The sequence below is a fragment of the Lissotriton vulgaris genome, chromosome 6 (assembly GCF_964263255.1).
Source record: "Lissotriton vulgaris chromosome 6, aLisVul1.2, whole genome shotgun sequence".
In the NCBI taxonomy this organism is placed as follows: domain Eukaryota; kingdom Metazoa; phylum Chordata; class Amphibia; order Caudata; family Salamandridae; genus Lissotriton; species Lissotriton vulgaris.
The window spans coordinates 1,099,542,692-1,099,562,198 of record NC_141694.1 but is presented as its reverse complement, the minus strand read 5'-3'; the positions used below and the strand labels follow the sequence as shown (position 1 = coordinate 1,099,562,198).

The 19,507-nt window shown below is 38.4% G+C and overlaps 1 protein-coding gene across 3 annotated transcripts in view; it reads right to left on the bottom strand.

Moving 5' to 3' along the window:
• ADGRG6 (adhesion G protein-coupled receptor G6) overlaps positions 1 to 19,507 on the bottom strand; it is a 653,874-nt gene that overhangs the window by 167,852 nt on the left and 466,515 nt on the right. For all 3 annotated transcript variants that reach the window (XM_086927164.1, XM_086927162.1, XM_086927163.1), the window contains 2 exons: positions 10,735 to 10,900; positions 1,706 to 1,846 (listed from right to left, as the gene is read on the bottom strand). In XM_086927164.1, coding sequence (XP_086783290.1) covers positions 1,706 to 1,846; positions 10,735 to 10,900 — 307 coding nt within the window. The remainder of the gene's footprint in view (positions 1 to 1,705; positions 1,847 to 10,734; positions 10,901 to 19,507) is intronic.

The following is a 19,507-nucleotide window of genomic DNA, read 5'->3' as shown; positions in this document are numbered from 1 at the left end:
TGTTTGCCATTTATTTATTTGTATTTAACATTGTTTTTATAGCGTGGACTGGACCAAATTGTATTTCTGTGCATTACATAACCAAAACAGTATAGAACATGTAGAACAGTGTAGCAGTACATAAACAGATCAAGGGAAAGATTCGGAGTGTTCAACACAATACACTGCAAGTATGATACTACTTCTGCGCCTATAGGTGCCAGTTCAGCAGTGGGCAGATGGAACTAGTATATGTGCAAGTGGAAAATATATGTTTTTGGTAATTTTCTGAAGCATAATAGTGTTGAGTTCTCAGATGCTTGGGAAGAGTGGCCCACTGGTCGTTGGTCATCCCATAGAAGGATTGATTTATAGCTTCAGTTGACTTGAATTTGGGTTTTTACAACTGGAGACTCCTTGCTCCCCTCTCTCCGTAGCCAACTGACGTAAGAGTGGGAAGACAATGGGACTTATATAGAGTCTGGTGGATGGAATACTCATAAATAATATGAACGTCATATCTGCCTTATTACAAGTGCTGTATAGCATATGGTCCGTTTAATGTGGCGGAAGAGATATTTGCCACGTTTTGACAAATTATCCCGTCCGACAATCTCTAAATAAGGTCTAATAACCCTTCTTACCAGCTTCCCAATATCTTCATGGAGTTTCACAATAGGGCCCAGGCAAACATTAACTGCCCACAAGCCAATTAGAATTCAGCAGTCAGATTGTGGATGCAGGGCTAGTCTCTTAATTTGATAATTAACCACATGCCATCAATTTGAAGAACATAAACTTCATGGGACCTTGGTTCTTCTTCGAACAGCGCAACATCACCAGATGGATGAGTAGTTTTGCGATGAATATGGATGGTGTGTGTCTGTGGTTGTGGGAGACTAATGAAAGCTCCTTGACTGGAGAATACAGCAAGCAACATGGGTGTTCGTCATGAATTGATCACAAGTTGTCTCAAGTGAACAAAACTGTCCTCAATGCTCAATACTGAAATTTGGTCGTGCAGAAGAAAGTCTTACATTCTCCGACAGCAGATTGAATTTCCGGTTGGAGAAAGCCATTGAGAAATTAGAAAATACTTTGTTCTTCCAAACTAGAAGTAACTTATTTTTGGACTCATGGCACAAAATGCAAGAACCATTTATGACTGATGGCTGCCTTTAGCTTGCAAATTTAAAAACAAGGATCATCCCCGCATTCACCCTATTTACAATTTCAAATGTATGAATGTATCTATTTTTAAAAGGCATGCTTATGTTGACAAAATCGTAAGGTGAGTAAGCAAGTATGTTCTTTCTCTTTTTAGAGGTAGGCCAAATTGTCAAAGCTCATCCACTTGTTTGTGAAGTTCTTTAATCTTCACCAAGTTCTTGACAGAGTAATAAGCATACAAGTTGTTTCAAAAACTGTAAAGTATGTTTTTTTATGGGCAATGTCTAGAGCAATCATCAACATGTAGAGCATTATTTTTTTGGCAGGAAGACCCTGGGTCTTTGTACAAGAATCACTGCCCTCAGGTAAAAGCTCTGAGATGAACACAAACCTTGATACTTCGTGAACTTCACAACTTCGCACAACTTTGGCCAGACGAATGTTAACATCTCATTCTGATATCAGACCGACAACTATGTGTTGCCAAATTTTGGACCCACTCTATTATGTTCAATGAGTAGTTTAAATGTGCACGTTGAAATGCAGTTAATCTTACCTGGAACAGCCCCTTCTTTTTGAAGAAAGTAAACTGAGCTCTGGATACTGCATCGAAGTCAGATGGCTGCAACGCTGTCAATAAACTTGAAGGCAGGACCACCGAAGCCAAGGAGTTTGGTGGAGAGCTCCCCATGTCAATCTGTTTAAAACATATGAAAAGAAATTAAACATTCATCTCACCTTAGCCTTCTCCAACACTAAATTGTTCGGACTTTATTAAATTGTTCGGACTTTATTAGATAATATTAGATAATATAATTATCACCTATTCTGACTTTTTGGGGGAATGATTTGTGGGTGTTAGTGCTTTCTACACCAAAATCTGCATGTACCTAATATCAGGGCGTTTACCCTTGTTAACTTCCGGCAGGTTTGATATACTGAAACTTAACAAAGAGTGTGGTCTTTATAGCGACTACTAATTAACGGGTGTGATAAACATTGCACCACTTATAATTCCGATCCCTGCGCTACTTGTTCTTTCCGAAATCTCAGATCAACAGGCCAGTTGGAATGAGCCTGTAGTTGATAAATGTTTAATATTTATTACTTACCTAATCTGACGATTGTTGACAACTAAAATTCAGACCAAAATGAAGCAAAGCAAATTCCAGTACTCTGACCAAAGAACGCTCTTGATATGTACTGATCACCTTAAACGTCTTTCTTGGCAAAACGGTGACAAGTTGGCAGCTCCAGAAATAAACAGACAGGCATTACAACAATTATGTGCATTGTGATCATGGAGGAATTTGGATTTTTTCTTTTTTTTAGTTCTGCTGATCCGCTCCAAATGTGCGGATTAGCCTACCTAATGATGGTAAAGCCACTTAACTCACTGAGAAATAAAGGGGGGGGGGAGTCTAAATAAGATGGGCATGGCAGAGCACAGAATAAGAGAGAAAAGAGACAAAGGAAGGAATTGAAGTATGTTGGACACAGGCACAGTCTAAGTCAAAACAGAAGCGAGACCAAGAAAGGGAGAGAAAAGATCAAAATAAAGATGTAAAACATGTGAAGTGTATTTAGCATATCCTCTCTCAAGAATAACTTGTGCAGTAAATCCAAGCATTTATGAATAATTAGAACATTGATAATCTGAGACTGCCATTAAAGACAAACAGTGTCAGAAGCCCAGTGATGGTAGCTACAGACCTTCTGATTCCTCTGTTCAATGTAAAGAATTGTACCTGTGGTGGGTTGATGGTCCCACCCATCCGCTCACAAATGCACACACATTCTCACACCCATCCACATTGCATACTCCCTCCCATCCATCCCTTCACAAGTGTGCACACATACACCCACCATTCACAAGCACACACACCCATTCACAGTGCACGTTCAGTGACCCATACATTCATGCATACACACCAGCATTCACCAATCCTTTACCAGGCTGCAGCAGTGTAATTGAGGGGCCGGGGGGGATAAGATGAAAGGCCTCTGTGGTTCCTGCGGGGTTTGGGAAAGAAAGGGACATACAGAAAACCTTTCCTCTCATGCACTGACCTTGTCATGGGCCAGCCAATGAGAGAAGGACCTTCCCTAACTCCTCACAGAGTGGGGTAGGGTCAGTAAGACTTCCAACGCTGTTACGAGGCATTACTAATAAACAGCCAGGGCTGGGCACTTCAGGGCTTCAACCTGAGGCACCCAGGTCTGATTCTATCAGTGATGCCCCCCCCTTCTCATGAGGAAGAGGACCTCACAGGGTTTTGCTGGGCTGATGAGGACATGCCCTCAGGGCTATGAAATCTTCAACGCAGCAAAGCTTGGCTCAGTAGCTGTGCATTAGCAATTACAAAGTGCCTAGCTGCCTGGCCCTGGTATGGTGAGTGCCTGCTAGGCTTTTCTCAGCCTGACAGACACTCATGAATTGAAAAGGGAGGGAGCCAGACAACCCTTAGTGGTGGGCTGCCCCTGCACCCTCTATAATAAACTATAGAGGTCTTTTGCAGTGGGAGTTTTGTCTGACCATATATGTGCATAAGCTTAAAAAGCAGTGGACCTCAGTGTGAGGGCAGATGGGACAATACTTTAATTTAACTATGTTTTTTTTCTTTCCATTCCGTAACCTTTTTTAAATCTGTGTAGTTTTCCTTGTATTCTCCCATGGCACAGTTGCTGATGTGCTGAAGAAGATCTCTGAAGATCGTGATGGTCTGTGTTATTAATGCGATGCTCCAAGATATAATTCCAAAATATAATTATGGCAAGGGTCACAAAGATACTCCAGGAAAACATATTCCATCACCACCAATAAGGATTCAGATCAACAAAAGGGTTGTAAACCACTAAAAGACATCTGTGAGACCCTCCTTAAAAACCAGAAGAAAGACCAATTAATACTTTTATTTTCCTCAACATCACCAGTACCCATGACATGGTGGCCCATCAAATACCACTTGATTGAGCTGAGTAGCGAATGAGCTAAGGGAGGAAGTATCACCACATTTCTTAGACATATCTTATTTTGGATGATGGAAAATTTCCTTTACTTGAACAAAATGGATTCTAGAAAGATTAATCCTACCTTTCACAGGACCCCATATCTAGAACTTGCAGTTTCAAAAGTGAAAAACCCAACAGTCCTTACAATAATCGTCCTTTGACTCCCAGATTATAAAGTTGTTGAATAATTTAACACCTTGGCTGCTAGGGGTTTCCCCCCCCCCCCCAGTGCTGGACTCACAGAGTTGTCTTTATCCATGTCGAGCTCAGCTCATCATAAGCACAGCTCAACCGTGCCTCATGACGAGCTGAGCTCGTCATGAGCAGCGAAGGGGTTAAACTCCAACGCCATGTTTGGAGTAGTGGCCCAGCTACTCATTTCAACCCACAAGGTGCAACTAAGAAGATTCCTAGCAAAGGCTGAACCACTGTGACATTATAAGTGCCAACCTGACAATAACAAAAACCCAAAAACTTCATAGGATTCAGGACGAGCGATAGAGGGTTCTCATGAATTACCAACATTTGAGCATATCACCCTGGCCTTGGAACCTTTCACCTACTTCCAGTACATCAAAGTATCTGGTTCAAAGTTTTGGGCACCATACACAGAACATATAACATAGAGGTGCCCTCTACCTTTTAAAATTAGCCTTTAATTTCATACCTCTCCGGAATTTCAGGAGTAATATACTACCCTAATATGCCATGACAAGCCAAAAAGGAAAAAGATGGAGGAAGAATGCTCAATGTACTTGGATTTAATATTTGGAAGGCTGTTGCCCAAAACCTGAGATAGCAACCAAACTCCAGCTACCATTTTAAAAGAAGATGTAAAACTCAAAATGAGATGGCCTGGCCACTGGGCACATCTGGCAGACTATGTCCTCCAGAACTCTGACTCTCTTCCAACCGGAGGTTTCGTTTTGCTGTAACCGATGATTGCTGGAACTGGTACTGAACCATCAAGGTTCTAGCAGCAACACCTTTGAGAAGAGATCGCCCTCCATGCGCAAGTACGAGGGATATTTGCAGTACTTGTAACATCTGACCCACAGTACCAAAAGGTAGTACCCTGGAATGGTTGTGTCGGAACATTGTTTTTGATGATATTTAAAACCACTACTAAATGAACACAAAATTAGGCTCTTTCCCGCGAGAATGCAAAAGAACTGCAGGAGCGAGTTCCTCATTGTACCTCTGGCTGTCTGGTGACGTTTTGTATTCTGCTACTGGTTTCTTGTAGAAGATGTGTTTGGCCTCTGGAAGCCAGTGTTCATTTGTGCCAATGTTCACAGGTGTTGGGGACTGGCACTCATTTTTGGCGTTCAGGCTTACTTTTCGTTATCAAACTTTAACCAACAGCAAATTAAAGAAAGACAGTGGAGGGGAAAAAAGAAAGAGGAAGAATAAGACAGGAAAAGAGCGGCATAGGGAACAAAACAAGAATGAAAAAGAACCCGCAAGAACGAGGTGAAGAGACACGAAGTGTTGAGTGGTGGAAAAAGAGGCCTGAGGTGAAATCAAGGCTTTAAACAGCTTTGGTATTCTGCAACCCCGGCATCAGGGGACGAGTCGGGGGTACACGCTGGTGGACGGCGTCCTCACACTATTTTCACAGTGTGAACGCCGTCTACCCTGCCAAGACTTTGGGCCCCTCTGAGTAATGTGCTAAACTCATCCCGGTGTAAATTCGGAACACTGGGACACTTTCAGCATCACCTGCACTGTTGTTGTCTGCTATCGTTCCACAACAACGCGCAGGTGGGGACGGAACAGGGCTCCTGCTGAGCCCATAACAAAGGCCGAATTTGAAGTGTCATTTGGCCTCCTGATGTTCCAGTCTCATGGCTGGGAGCAGTCAGGAGCCTCACACCTGATGCAAATGCAGCTGAAGGAAAACAAAGTCTCACACCTTGTTAGCACTTCACACATACTTAAGAGAGGCAGCTTTTCACTTTGTTCAGTCCCTGTTTAGGAGATATGCATGCACTGTAAGAATATGCAAAAACAACAGGTGATGGACCAGATCTTTTGACTGGGGGAGTGTGTGACATTGATCCACATTCAGTCCATCACTTGTTGTTTTTGCACTGTAAGAATGCCAGATGTGTTGGTCTTTCCCGGTATTTAAACAAAGCAAATTGCATTTATATAGAGCTTACTACACCTGAGATGGGGGTGAAATAATTTAAGTATCACTATTTTTTCTTGTATAGCCCTACTCATCCCAAGGCAGGGTGTCAGAGCGCTTTAAATCAACATGTGCATGTTGCATGTACAATACATTATACAAGTTTTTAAATGAATGTACTGGATGTGTTACATAAAACTGGGGGATTGCAAGGTGTAGAAGTCACATAGTATCTTCCTTTGCTCGCTGTGATATTATCCACACAATGCGCTCAAACGTACACACGATAGACCTGCGAAACATATATGTGAGGGCTTTAGATCTGATGTCACTTCTTGTGATGTCACTTCCTTTAAAGTCGTGGCTTGTGATGCCACTTTCTATGATGTCAGTTAGTGTGAAGATCTGATGTCACTTCTTGTGATGCTACTTCCTGTAAAGTCGTGGCTTGTGATGCCACTTTCTATGATGCCAGTTAGTGTGAAGATCTGATGTCTCTTCTTGTGATGCTACTTCCTGTAAAGTCGTGGCTTGTGATGCCACTTTCTATGATGTCAGTTAGTGTGAAGATCTGATGTCACTTCTTGTGATGCTACTTCCTTTAAAGTCGTGGCTTGTGATGCCACTTTCTATGATGTCAGTTAGTGTGAAGATCTGATGTCACTTCTTGTGATGCTACTTCCTGTAAAGTTGTGGCTTGTGATGCCACTTTCTATGATGTCAGTTAGTGTGAAGATCTGATGTCACTTCTTGTGATGCTACTTCCTGTAAAGTCGTGGCTTGTGATGCCACTTTCTATGATGTCAGTTAGTGTGAAGATCTGATGTCACTTCTTGTGATGCTACTTCCTTTAAAGTCGTGGCTTGTGATGCCACTTTCTATGATGTCAGTTAGTGTGAAGATCTGATGTCACTTCTTGTGATGCTACTTCCTGTAAAGTCGTGGCTTGTGATGCCACTTTCTATGATGTCAGTTAGTGTGAAGATCTGATGTCACTTCTTGTGATGCTACTTCCTGTAAAGTCGTGGCTTGTGATGCCACTTTCTATGATGCCAGTTAGTGTGAAGATCTGATGTCTCTTCTTGTGATGCCACTTCCTGTAAAGTCGTGGCTTGTGATGCCACTTTCTATGATGTCAGTTAGTGTGAAGATCTGATGTCACTTCTTGTGATGCTACTTCCTGTAAAGTCGTGGCTTGTGATGCCACTTTCTATGATGTCAGTTAGTGTGAAGATCTGATGTCACTTCTTGTGATGCTACTTCCTGTAAAGTCGTGGCTTGTGATGCCACTTTCTATGATGTCAGTTAGTGTGAAGATCTGATGTCACTTCTTGTGATGCTACTTCCTGTAAAGTCGTGGCTTGTGATGCCACTTTCTATGATGCCAGTTAGTGTGAAGATCTGATGTCACTTCTTGTGATGCCACTTCCTTTAAAGTCGTGGCTTGTGATGCCACTTTCTATGATGCCAGTTAGTGTGAAGATCTGATGTCTCTTCTTGTGATGCCACTTCCTGTAAAGTCGTGGCTTGTGATGCCACTTTCTATGATGCCAGTTAGTGTGAAGATCTGATGTCACTTCTTGTGATGCCACTTCCTGTAAAGTCGTGGCTTGTGATGCCACTTTCTATGATGCCAGTTAGTGTGAAGATCTGATGTCACTTCTTGTGATGCTACTTCCTGTAAAGTCGTGGCTTGTGATGCCACTTTCTATGATGCCAGTTAGTGTGAAGATCTGATGTCACTTCTTGTGATGCTACTTCCTGTAAAGTCGTGGCTTGTGATGCCACTTTCTATGATGTCAGTTAGTGTGAAGATCTGATGTCACTTCTTGTGATGCCACTTCCTGTAAAGTCGTGGCTTGTGATGCCACTTTCTATGATGCCAGTTAGTGTGAAGATCTGATGTCTCTTCTTGTGATGCCACTTCCTTTAAAGTCGTGGCTTGTGATGCCACTTTCTATGATGTCAGTTAGTGTGAAGATCTGATGTCACTTCTTGTGATGCTACTTCCTGTAAAGTCGTGGCTTGTGATGCCACTTTCTATGATGCCAGTTAGTGTGAAGATCTGATGTCACTTCTTGTGATGCTACTTCCTGTAAAGTCGTGGCTTGTGATGCCACTTTCTATGATGTCAGTTAGTGTGAAGATCTGATGTCACTTCTTGTGATGCTACTTCCTGTAAAGTCGTGGCTTGTGATGCCACTTTCTATGATGTCAGTTAGTGTGAAGATCTGATGTCACTTCTTGTGATGCTACTTCCTGTAAAGTCGTGGCTTGTGATGCCACTTTCTATGATGTCAGTTAGTGTGAAGATCTGATGTCACTTCTTGTGATGCTACTTCCTGTAAAGTCGTGGCTTGTGATGCCACTTTCTATGATGCCAGTTAGTGTGAAGATCTGATGTCTCTTCTTGTGATGCCACTTCCTGTAAAGTCGTGGCTTGTGATGCCACTTTCTATGATGTCAGTTAGTGTGAAGATCTGATGTCTCTTCTTGTGATGCCACTTCCTGTAAAGTCGTGGCTTGTGATGCCACTTTCTATGATGTCAGTTCCTGTGATGCCATGTGCAGTGATGTTGTGCACCGTAAAATCATGCAACGTGATGTCGTGCGCTGTGATGTCAGTTGCATACTGCCTAACTAGGGTAGTCCCCCCACTTCTTTTTTTAGGACTTGAGCCCTGCCCGGCATTCAGCAGCGCCAACAGCCTGCTCTTGAGATGTACAGCCCGCTCTTGAGATGTACAGCCCGCTCTTGAGATGTACAACCCTGCGCCTGTTTCACGTTGACTATTAAGCACTGAAGCTAATGAAAGGCTCGCTCATTGAAAAGCATGGCTACTCCGCAGATGTGTGTGTGCCCAGCAGCAGTCCATTGCTAATGCGTCCATTACCCCTCGCACCACAACGACCTTGAACCTCATCTTTGAACTTGAGTTACACGTTCGGTGAAAGTGAAGTTTCCTTTGCGAGCACTGCCTATAGCGAACAATGTATAACTAACAGCCCAAGACCGGTGTCTCGGCCTCATGATAATAAACGTGTCAATCTCTCGCCTTGGGGGCACGGGATCTGCTTATCAGAGCTTGCAGCTTCCGCGTTAAACAATTTATGGAAGAAAAAACAAGTGCGGATTTGTAAGAAGGGTGAGTTTCCTTTCGTCTGCTAATCGCCTCGCAAGCCAAGTTCATGTAAATGCAACCCTGTTCGGAACCTGTTTCAGAGGAGTGCGCAAGAAAAACATACGCAGTCGAGAGACGATAAAGGCCCAAGAAAAACAAGTGCCTTTGACCTGCGAGGGTGGGCCGCGTCGCTCAGCCATGTCCCACAAGCAAGGCAGCAAGGAGCAGCGAGGCGGGAGGAGTCAGTGCTGTACCGAAGTTCAGAGATAGCGCCTTCGTCTGATTTTAATGCGCTCTCCCCTCATGTCTTTGACAGCAGGGCGCGGAGGAGCCCAGCTAAGTGGCTGCTGTGCCTGGTGTAAAAACGTAAAGACTCACAAGGGTGCATTGTAGAGAAGGTACGACACCCCTGTGCTAGGATTACGGATGACTCAATGGCAGTCTTTGGAATTTCATTCTTTGGAATTGTATTTAACAAAAACTGCTTTCTGGTGGTTGGTATGCTGTTTTACTTCATTTGAACCATTTGGACAACAGCACGAGGCAGTAATGATGTGTAAAAAGAATGCTCGGGACAGGTTGTAAGTTGTTAGGTGCCTAGATTCTGGGGAGCAACATTTGTCTTCATAAAGCATATACTACTGAATGAATCATCAGAACGCTAATTCATCTTGAGACCGAAATAGCGGATCGCGCTGCATGGGCGTCCGCAGACATTTTTTCAGAGGGGGGTGTCATAATTAATAACATTTCAAGATGGCGCTGCTATATATTACACAGGCAGCGCCATCTGGTTTTTAAAGGGCAAGTGAAAAATCCAGGATCTGAAGGGGGCAAATCCCCCCCCCCCCCTACCCCCTCCTTGCGGACGCCCAAGTTGCACTGGTGTAGTTCAAATAGCGGCAGGAGTCAAGAGAAGCAAAATGTCATACCACTTTATGATGTTGCCTCACAAGGCCAAGTTCTTAATAGAAATTTTAACTGACAACAGGAAATATGGCAAGAAGGACACCACCGGGTGGCCACTTGAGAAGGGTTTGATGTATGAATGTTCACTCATTATAATGCCATGATTAACACCTGTTGACTATTGATGACATCCCAAGTTTGTGCCATTGCCCCACCTCTAACGCTTCTTGTTTGATGCTACAAGACTAGGGTAAGGACAAGTAAGGGGTTCAACGGAAGGTGCACCTGATACACTTCAGTTTACTAGGTAGTCCTACTACGGCCTCCATGATCCCCAAGACTAGCACCATCATATGTAAGAGTCGCAAACGGAAAACAGAACGCAGGTGCTTTTGTCAGAGCGGAATACCTGCAAATCCGTGACATTGCTCTGCTGCCCAGCGCTGAAGGAGGAACCATTGTAGGAGGAGGCATTGAGATGAGAGACTCCAAGGGCCAGGTTCCGAGACCCAATGCTGACAGACGGCCCGGTGAACTGAAGCTTCAAGGCCAGGGCGTCAATGGTCTTTAGAGCTCTACAACACAAGAGGAGACACAGATATCATGGTTATAGATGGAGTATTTCCAGGAACTTTAAAGAGGCGAGCCAAGCAAATTAGGGAACACACAATACTGTGTTGGGAATGAGGAAAAGAAAAATATGACAATAGATATTGAAATGAGGGAGGTGTTACTGGATATGCAAGCTAGAATTGCTCCACTTGAGTTAAAAATTGCTCACAAGTATACTGGCATGCACAGTTGCATCACCAAGTAATTTAAAATTACGAGTTGACCACTTTTGCATTGACTATGAATCGATTTTAACAATATAATAACAATATAATAGTAAGAAAAGTAAACACAAAGGAGACACCTCTGGTTTGCAAAGCTTAAGTCAAGTATCCTTACTACAATTCCTTAACACTCTCAAAATAAACACAATATATTTAGTTTTAAGGTGAATTGTATTTTAGACAATCAGCACGTATTCAAAAAAAAAGAATGTTCTAAATTGTAAGTCTGTCCAGTATGTACTGGTTTGTAGATTCATATGGAATTATTTTCCTGTGTAGGCTGTCTCATGGGGACAATAATGTAATATGTTAGAGTTTCTTTACATCCCTGATTTGCTTGGTCTTCACCATTATAAAGACTGAGGGCCTTTCTTAGGGCCTGATTATGATTTTTGTGGTGAGCTCACGGGTCCACCCTCCCAGACCATTGAAACTGTGTACGCACCGCCTGCCAGATTATGACTTTTTCAGTCAGTGGCGGGCAGTTCTTTGGCGTTCCGTCGGCGGTGCATTTGAAATAGACACTGCAATGGGTACATCCAAAACAGTACCTGCACGGCATGGACTGGTACAGTCCCTGCTAAGCAGGTACTGGGGTGCATGCACACATGGGGGCACAACCTGTATCCCCCCTCGTTCAACCCATGGCCCAGAGGCAACAGGAGGCCCTGTAGAGCCCCCTTTGTTTCCTCTCTGCCATGGTTTTCATGGAGATGGAACCACCTTGAAAACCTTAGCGGAGAGAAAACTCGTAATATGCTTGACGGGACTGTCGTGGTCCTTCCAAGCATATTGTGGCCTCAAGGCCGCAGCGTCACCCCCAGGGATCTCTGATCCCTGGCGGTTGCAACCGTTCACTGGTGGTCCAACCACCCTAGTTGCTATAGGGCAGTTGGAGACCCCCACCGCCACGCCCCATGAGTCTGGCGGTTCATGAATCGCCAGACTCATAATCAGGCCCTTAGAGTACGATGGGTGGGATTACAAGTGCCATAGGAAATAATGCACTTGTAATATATCAGTCCGGACCTACACCACATTTGTGCTGCTGGGCTAGATGTACAATGGGTTTAGCATGTGCAAACCCTCTGAGTTGGAAACTCAGTGGGGTTGCGAACACTAAAACCCTTTTAGCTATGTATTAAATGCATTTAGCAATTTAGATTTTTTTCTTCAAATTGCTAAATGTTCTTACAAATAGATACTGATTGGGCCCGATTCACAGAACTAACTTAAGACAAAATCCTAAACTTACTACTTTTGATATTCACAGAAGTTAGGATTTTGTCTTAAGTTTGTCTTAAGACAAACTTAAGACAGACTTAAGACAGACTTAAGTTAGGATTTAGTCTTAAGTCTGTCTTAAGTCTGTCTTACCTTTGTCTTAGGACAAACTTAAGACAAAATCCTAACTTCTGTGTATACCAAAAGTAGTAAGTTTAGGATTTAGTCTTAAGTTAGTTCTGTGAATCGGGCCTTCTGTATCTGGAAGAGATGTGTTGTAGGTATCCCTTCCAAATTCCGAATCAGTATCATATGTAGCAATGGCTTGCAGCTGAAATCCGGTCGCAAAATATTGAAATTTTACAGACCGCCCCATGATGGAGTAGTAACGTGTTTGCCGAATCACTGACAGAATTTCGATTTCTAAAAAATCGACCTACTATAACATCGAGTCTCTAATATCGTTAGCACTAATATCGACACCCTATACTTAACATGTAAACTACAATAATATCGAGCAAACTATATCGATGCACAAAAATATCGTCTACAGAAATATCGTTAGCATTATTTTCGAATACAATAATATCGACACTCAATACTACATATAACACACTACAATAATATCGATTACTAAAATTTCGATAGCACTAATTTCGTCCATATCAAAATATCGATAGCTAAATAATACTCCTTTTTTTATATATAACACCAATAAATCTATTATCTAAGTAATACTCACATTTCAAATGACTTCACTAATGTATTTTCAAATTATTAAGTAACATTTAGTGTACGAAAATTTATTTTCGCCAACTAACGAAATTTTTATATAAACTCGTTGTAAACATACTTATTTAATACTTAGTACTCATTTTACATAATCTTAATTTATTACAAAAGTTTTTTTTTACATAAATATATCATTTCAATTCTTCAACATAAACTATTTAAGAAGATATATCTTAAATATTTAACTTAAAAAAAATTCAAACTAACCAATAGTAACTCGTCTTTACATATCTGACCAATCAGATAGCAAACTTAATTACACATAGACTATATAAACCAATCACAAACAGCCATACAAGTTGCAGGAAATATTCTTCGTGACCACATACTGCCAATTTTGGGAGCACCATCTCTATTCTTCTCTGCAAGAAAATTCGTCCTGAAACTACAAGTAAGTAATCATATAGCTCTGTTACTAAAATCTAATGTTATTTTGCTATTACTTATAGACCAAAATTTGTAAACTAATTTGTTATTTCTTTATGTACTTTACCTTTAAACAGACTCTACAAACAAATAAAGTTATACTTCAACTTCAAGATACAGGACACTTTACATTTAAAAAAGGTATCTACATATGTTTAACATTTACTTAACGTTATTTGCCAATTATTGGCCTAATTTAAAACTCTTTACTTTGTTTCTTAGCCTGTAAATCTTAATACATAGTGTGAAGCCAGAATGTTTTGAGGAAAAAACATTACAATGTTGTGTAAAAAATGTTTTCTTCCTGTTCTTAAATATGTTTTTCTGTGCTTTTACTCATAATACATATGTCATCCTCGGTTCTTTTTAGCAAATAAGTAACAATGCTTTATAACAAATGTGCATTATTTATATAACATATAAACGCTTTAGTAATTTTCATCAACTTTCTCTCTAAACAGAACTCTAAAGTACAGAAAAGAGAAAATTCACATCAAACAACAAACATTCTGATACTACTATAATTCTCTTGGTAAGTTCACAAATAAAACATAACTAGTCTTTATAAACTCTATATAATGTACTCGAAATAAAAGTGACTCTTTTTATGCATCTGTTACTATAATCTTCCTGTTCTTAAATATGTTTTTTTGTGCTTTAACTCATAATACAGGTATCATCCCCGGTTCTTTTTAGCAAATAAGTAACAATGCTTTAGAACAAATGTGTATTATTTATATAACATATAAACGCATTAGTAATTTTCATCAACTTTCTCTCTAAACAGAACTCAAAAATACAGAAAAGAGATAATTCACATCAAAGAACAAACATTCTGCTACTACTATAATTATCTTGGTAAGTTGATAAATAAAACATAAGTAGTCTTTATAAACTCTATAGAATGTGCTACAAATAAAAATGACTCTTTTTATCAATCTGTTAGTATAATCTTGGAAATTTCTCTGTTTAAATCCAAATAAACTAAACTATTTTTAGAGACGTTATAAAGTAAAAAAAATGTTACCAAAAAACAAATAGTAACTTATCCTATAACATACTTATTTATTTCTCTACAGACCGTGCCAATAGAAGAACAACATCAAACTGAACAAGCATCTACTTTCGATAAATAGAACATTACTGCTGGTAAGTAAATTACTAGAAGAATACTAGCTTTATTTAAAATCTTTTATACATTTCTGAATATATTAATATTTGTATATTAACTTTTCTAGATACCAGAACTCAAGAATGACTGATGATGCAACATTTATTACATCTCAGAAAGGCAAATTTTTGTTATGCTATATGGGCTACATTTATACTCAGGAGAAACAAAAAGACCTTAAAGTGAATTGGAAGTGTACAAAATATTACTCCAATAAATGCTATGGCCGTGCTACAACAAGGGAAACTAGTGTTATAAATACCACTGAACATAATCACCCACCAAACATCTCGGAAATAGAAGTGAGATCCACTCTTGAGAATATCAAGGAATTAAGTACCAGATCAGAACTACCTACCAACGTAATTCTTAAAGAATTACTACCTAAAGTTCCCAAAGAAGCAAGAGGTCAACTACCATCTATTGCTTCCATTAAAAGAACAATAGCAAGAACAAAAAAAGCAAGTAGACCCAATATACCAACTCCTAAAACTTTTGAAGAAGTCATAATTCCGCCAGAGCTTGTAATTACTCATAATGACGAGCCATTTATTTTTTATGATAATCATAGCAAGGATAAAAGAATTATAATGTTTGCAACTAATAACAATATAAAAAAATTAACTGAAAGTACTACTTGGATGATGGATGGAACTTTTTCTATATGCCCAAAACCTTTCTACCAGTTATACACAATTCATGGGCAATATCATAATACCTGTATCCCCTTCATATATTGTTTATTACCAAACAAACAAGCCACAACTTACTCTGAAATCTTACAAAAAATAAAGGAACAAACTTCTGATTACTTCCCAATGAAAATCATCATAGACTTCGAGCAAGCTATGATTAATTCTATTTTGAAAACTTACCAACACACATCCATTCAAGGATGTTATTTTCATTTCAATCAATGTCTCTGGAGACATTTATAAAAATGTGCCCTTAGTGTTGAGTATGCAACAAATATAACTTTTGCATACCAAATCAAACATCTCATTGCTCTGGCATATGCACCAGTAACTGATGTGGCCGAACATTACAATTTGTTAATTGAAAGTCCTTTCTACACCCAAAATGAGCAAAGACTCGCCCCACTTTTAGATTACTTTGAGGACAACTGGGTAGGAAGACTACACAGGTCAGGCCACAGACGCCAGCCAAAATTTGCAATTCCCTGGTGGAATGTCTATCTACCAACACTCAACCAAGAGGCAAAAACGAACAATGCTGTTGAAGGTTGGCACAATGCCTTCCTCTCTTCTACTGGACGTACAACACCCACATTACACAAGCTAGTCACAGCTATACAAAAAGAGCAAAGCTTTCAGGAACTACGTATGCAGCAATCTGTCATACAACTGAAACCAAAACTCTCTAGACAAACTGCTCAAATGTATTTATATCTTCAACAGCAAGTCCAACTATATCCGACAACAAGAGGACTGGAATATTTAAAAATGATAGCCAAAACATTGAACTAATTGCAATAACTAAATTAATTAATAGAGATCAAACAATATCCTTAATCTAATAAAACACATATTTTAATATAATATAAAAATATTTATTTAGTCTAATTTATATTTTAACACTATTCTAAAAAGACTAAATAAATATATTATTATATCACAATATTTGTTTTTAAAAACTGCTTCCATCCAAATAAAATAACATAAATTTATAACTTACCTTTAAATAAAACATCATAAAGATAATTCTTTACCGACAATACAATGTGTAAATATCAAAGACTTAATCCAAGAAATCATTATTTATGTTTTCTGTAACTCTGCTAAAACTCTCCATCATCCAAATTAAACGACTATTTAAATGCCATTTAAAATAACGACTGTTATCTTAAAGTGTGAAAAATATTTCACAGAACTGAAAATATAAAGGAAGAATGTAAATCATCTCCGTTCTAACAACTGAAACACACTTCCTTTCCCCCCCAAAAAAAATTCGGAAACGGAAATAGCTGTTTCAAAATACGAGAAAAAAAAACAGCTAAACAATCCCACCGACATAACAGTAACGAGTATCCCATAATATATAAACATAAAAATCCTATTAATTTTTATTTTAATAAAATTATACCACATACTCATTAACTCCAATTTTTTTAAATGGCTCAAAAAGTCGTGAACGAAAATACGTATTAATTCCACTCCATTATATGTAAATAGTCATACTTTAATGACCAACCCCAAATTAACAAAATATAACCTTTATTTTTAATTTACATTACTTTAAAAATATAAAAGTAGAATCGTACCTACTCAAAAGTGAACCTGCTTCCAACCGCGACTTTCCCTTTACCAAAATAACGCAAAAAGACAAACAGTGGTTACAAAATAAACAAGCCAAATTATATGTAACTGTGAAAAGTACTACTATAAATGTCCATTATTGTTATATATATGGCTCGAAATTATGTGTACTGTAAAAAAAATTGTATAGTATATTGTAAATAGAAATTCTTTTTGGCTGTATATTATTTATATATTACATCATTTTAATATTTATTACATTAAGTATGAAAATATATAAATATTTAATGTAATATTTATTAAAATTATTATATAACTAAATATGTAATATTGTATTTGTTTATCAGATTTAATTGTTTACAATATGACTAATATGTGAAAATTGTTATTATTAAAACGTATTTATTAATAATAATAGTCATACATAAGAATATTGTAATGTTAAAAGAATCATTGATGATGATGTACATGTTCTCATTAGGATATTTATATTTTATTAAACATTTAAAAGTGTTCATATGTTAATATCATCATCAGTATATCATAATATGTATTAAAAATTTGTGACTTATGTTTTTCATTACACATGTTTGATGTTTTATTAAGAAACAATAATTGTATTATGTATGTATAATATCATACATTGCATTATGTGAACTAACAATTTTTTCTCTACAAATTAAAATTACTTGTCAAGAAAATTACTCAAAAATGTGATTATTCAAAGAACATTATCCTCCTTTTTTGTTTATATGTATACCAAACATAGCTTGATAAAATGTATATGTGATCGTATATTTCAAGTGTTGAATAAAAAAATATACAGAAAAGAAAACTGGTGTCATTATTTTGTATTACCTATGACAAAATCATTATTATGTATTTTAGCAAATGTATTATAACTGTAATGTTCTATCTATTTCTATATACCACATGTAAATAAATAACATACTATACACTGAAGTTATAACAATTATTAATCATACACCCATATACATATAATATCAATATTTGAAAGACACATAATTAAATTTTTTAATATTCCGACTCCAATAACCATTTACTTTAGGTAATTGCTTCTCAAAAACCGTGATTAATTTACTATTAGAACAGCATTCACCATTTAATTAGAGTAAGTGCAGGACACAGAACATATTAAATTTACTCTTCCAACTCCAAATAACAATTAATTTAAGTAACTGCAGGACATTAAATAATAATAAATTATTATAGTAAATCAAATGTAAAAAAATGAATAATGTAATATAATGAAATTTAATTTAATGTAATAAATTTAATTTAAATAGAATCTTAATTTATGTTTTTCCTGAACACCTATAACTAAAAACTGACCCTGAAACCTAAAAATACCCCTTGACCCACAAACTAAAAACTGACCCTGAAACCTAAAAACACCCCTTCACCCACAAACTAAAAACTGACCCAGAAACTAAAAAATACCCCTTTACCCACAAACTGAAAACTGACTCTGAAACCTCACAAAACCCCTTTACCCACAAACTAAAAACTGACCCTGAAACCTTACAAAACACCTTTACCCACAAACTAAAAACGGACCCAGAAACCTTACAAAACTCCTTCAGCCACAAACTAAAAACTGACCCTGAAACCTAAAAATGCCCCTTGAACCACAAACTAAAAACTGACCCTGAAACCTAAAAATACCCCTTCACCCACAAACTAAAAACTGACCCAGAAACCTAAAAAAACCCATTTACCCACAAACTGAAAACTGACTCTGAAACCTCACAAAACCCCTTTACCCACAAACTAAAAACTGACCCTGAAACCTTACAAAACACCTTTACCCACAAACTAAAAACTGACCCAGAAACCTTACAAAACCCCTTCACCCACAAACTAAAAACTGACCCTGAAACCTAAAAATACCCCTTCACCCACAAACTAAAAACTGACCCAGAAACCTAAAAATACCCCTTTACCCACAAACTGAAAACTGACTCTGAAACCTCACAAAACCCCTTTACCCACAAACTAAAAACTGACCCTGAAACCTAAAAATACCCCTTTACCCACAAACTGAAAACTGACTCTGAAACCTCACAAAACACCTTTATCCACAAACTAAAAACTGACCCAGAAACCTTACAAAACTCCTTCACCCACAAACTAAAAACTGACCCTGAAACCTAAAAATACCCCTTTACCCACAAACTAAAAACTGACCCTGAAACTTAAAAATACCCCTTTACCCACAAACTAAAAACTGACCCAGAAACATAAAAATACCCCTTTACCCACAAACTAAAAACTGACCCTGAAAGCTTACAAAACACCTTTACCCACAAACTAAAAACTGACCCTGAAACCTTACTAAACCCCTTCACCCACAAACTAAAAACTGACCCTGAAACCTAAAAATACCCCTTCACCCACAAACTAAAAACTGACCCAGAAACCTAAAAATACCCCTTT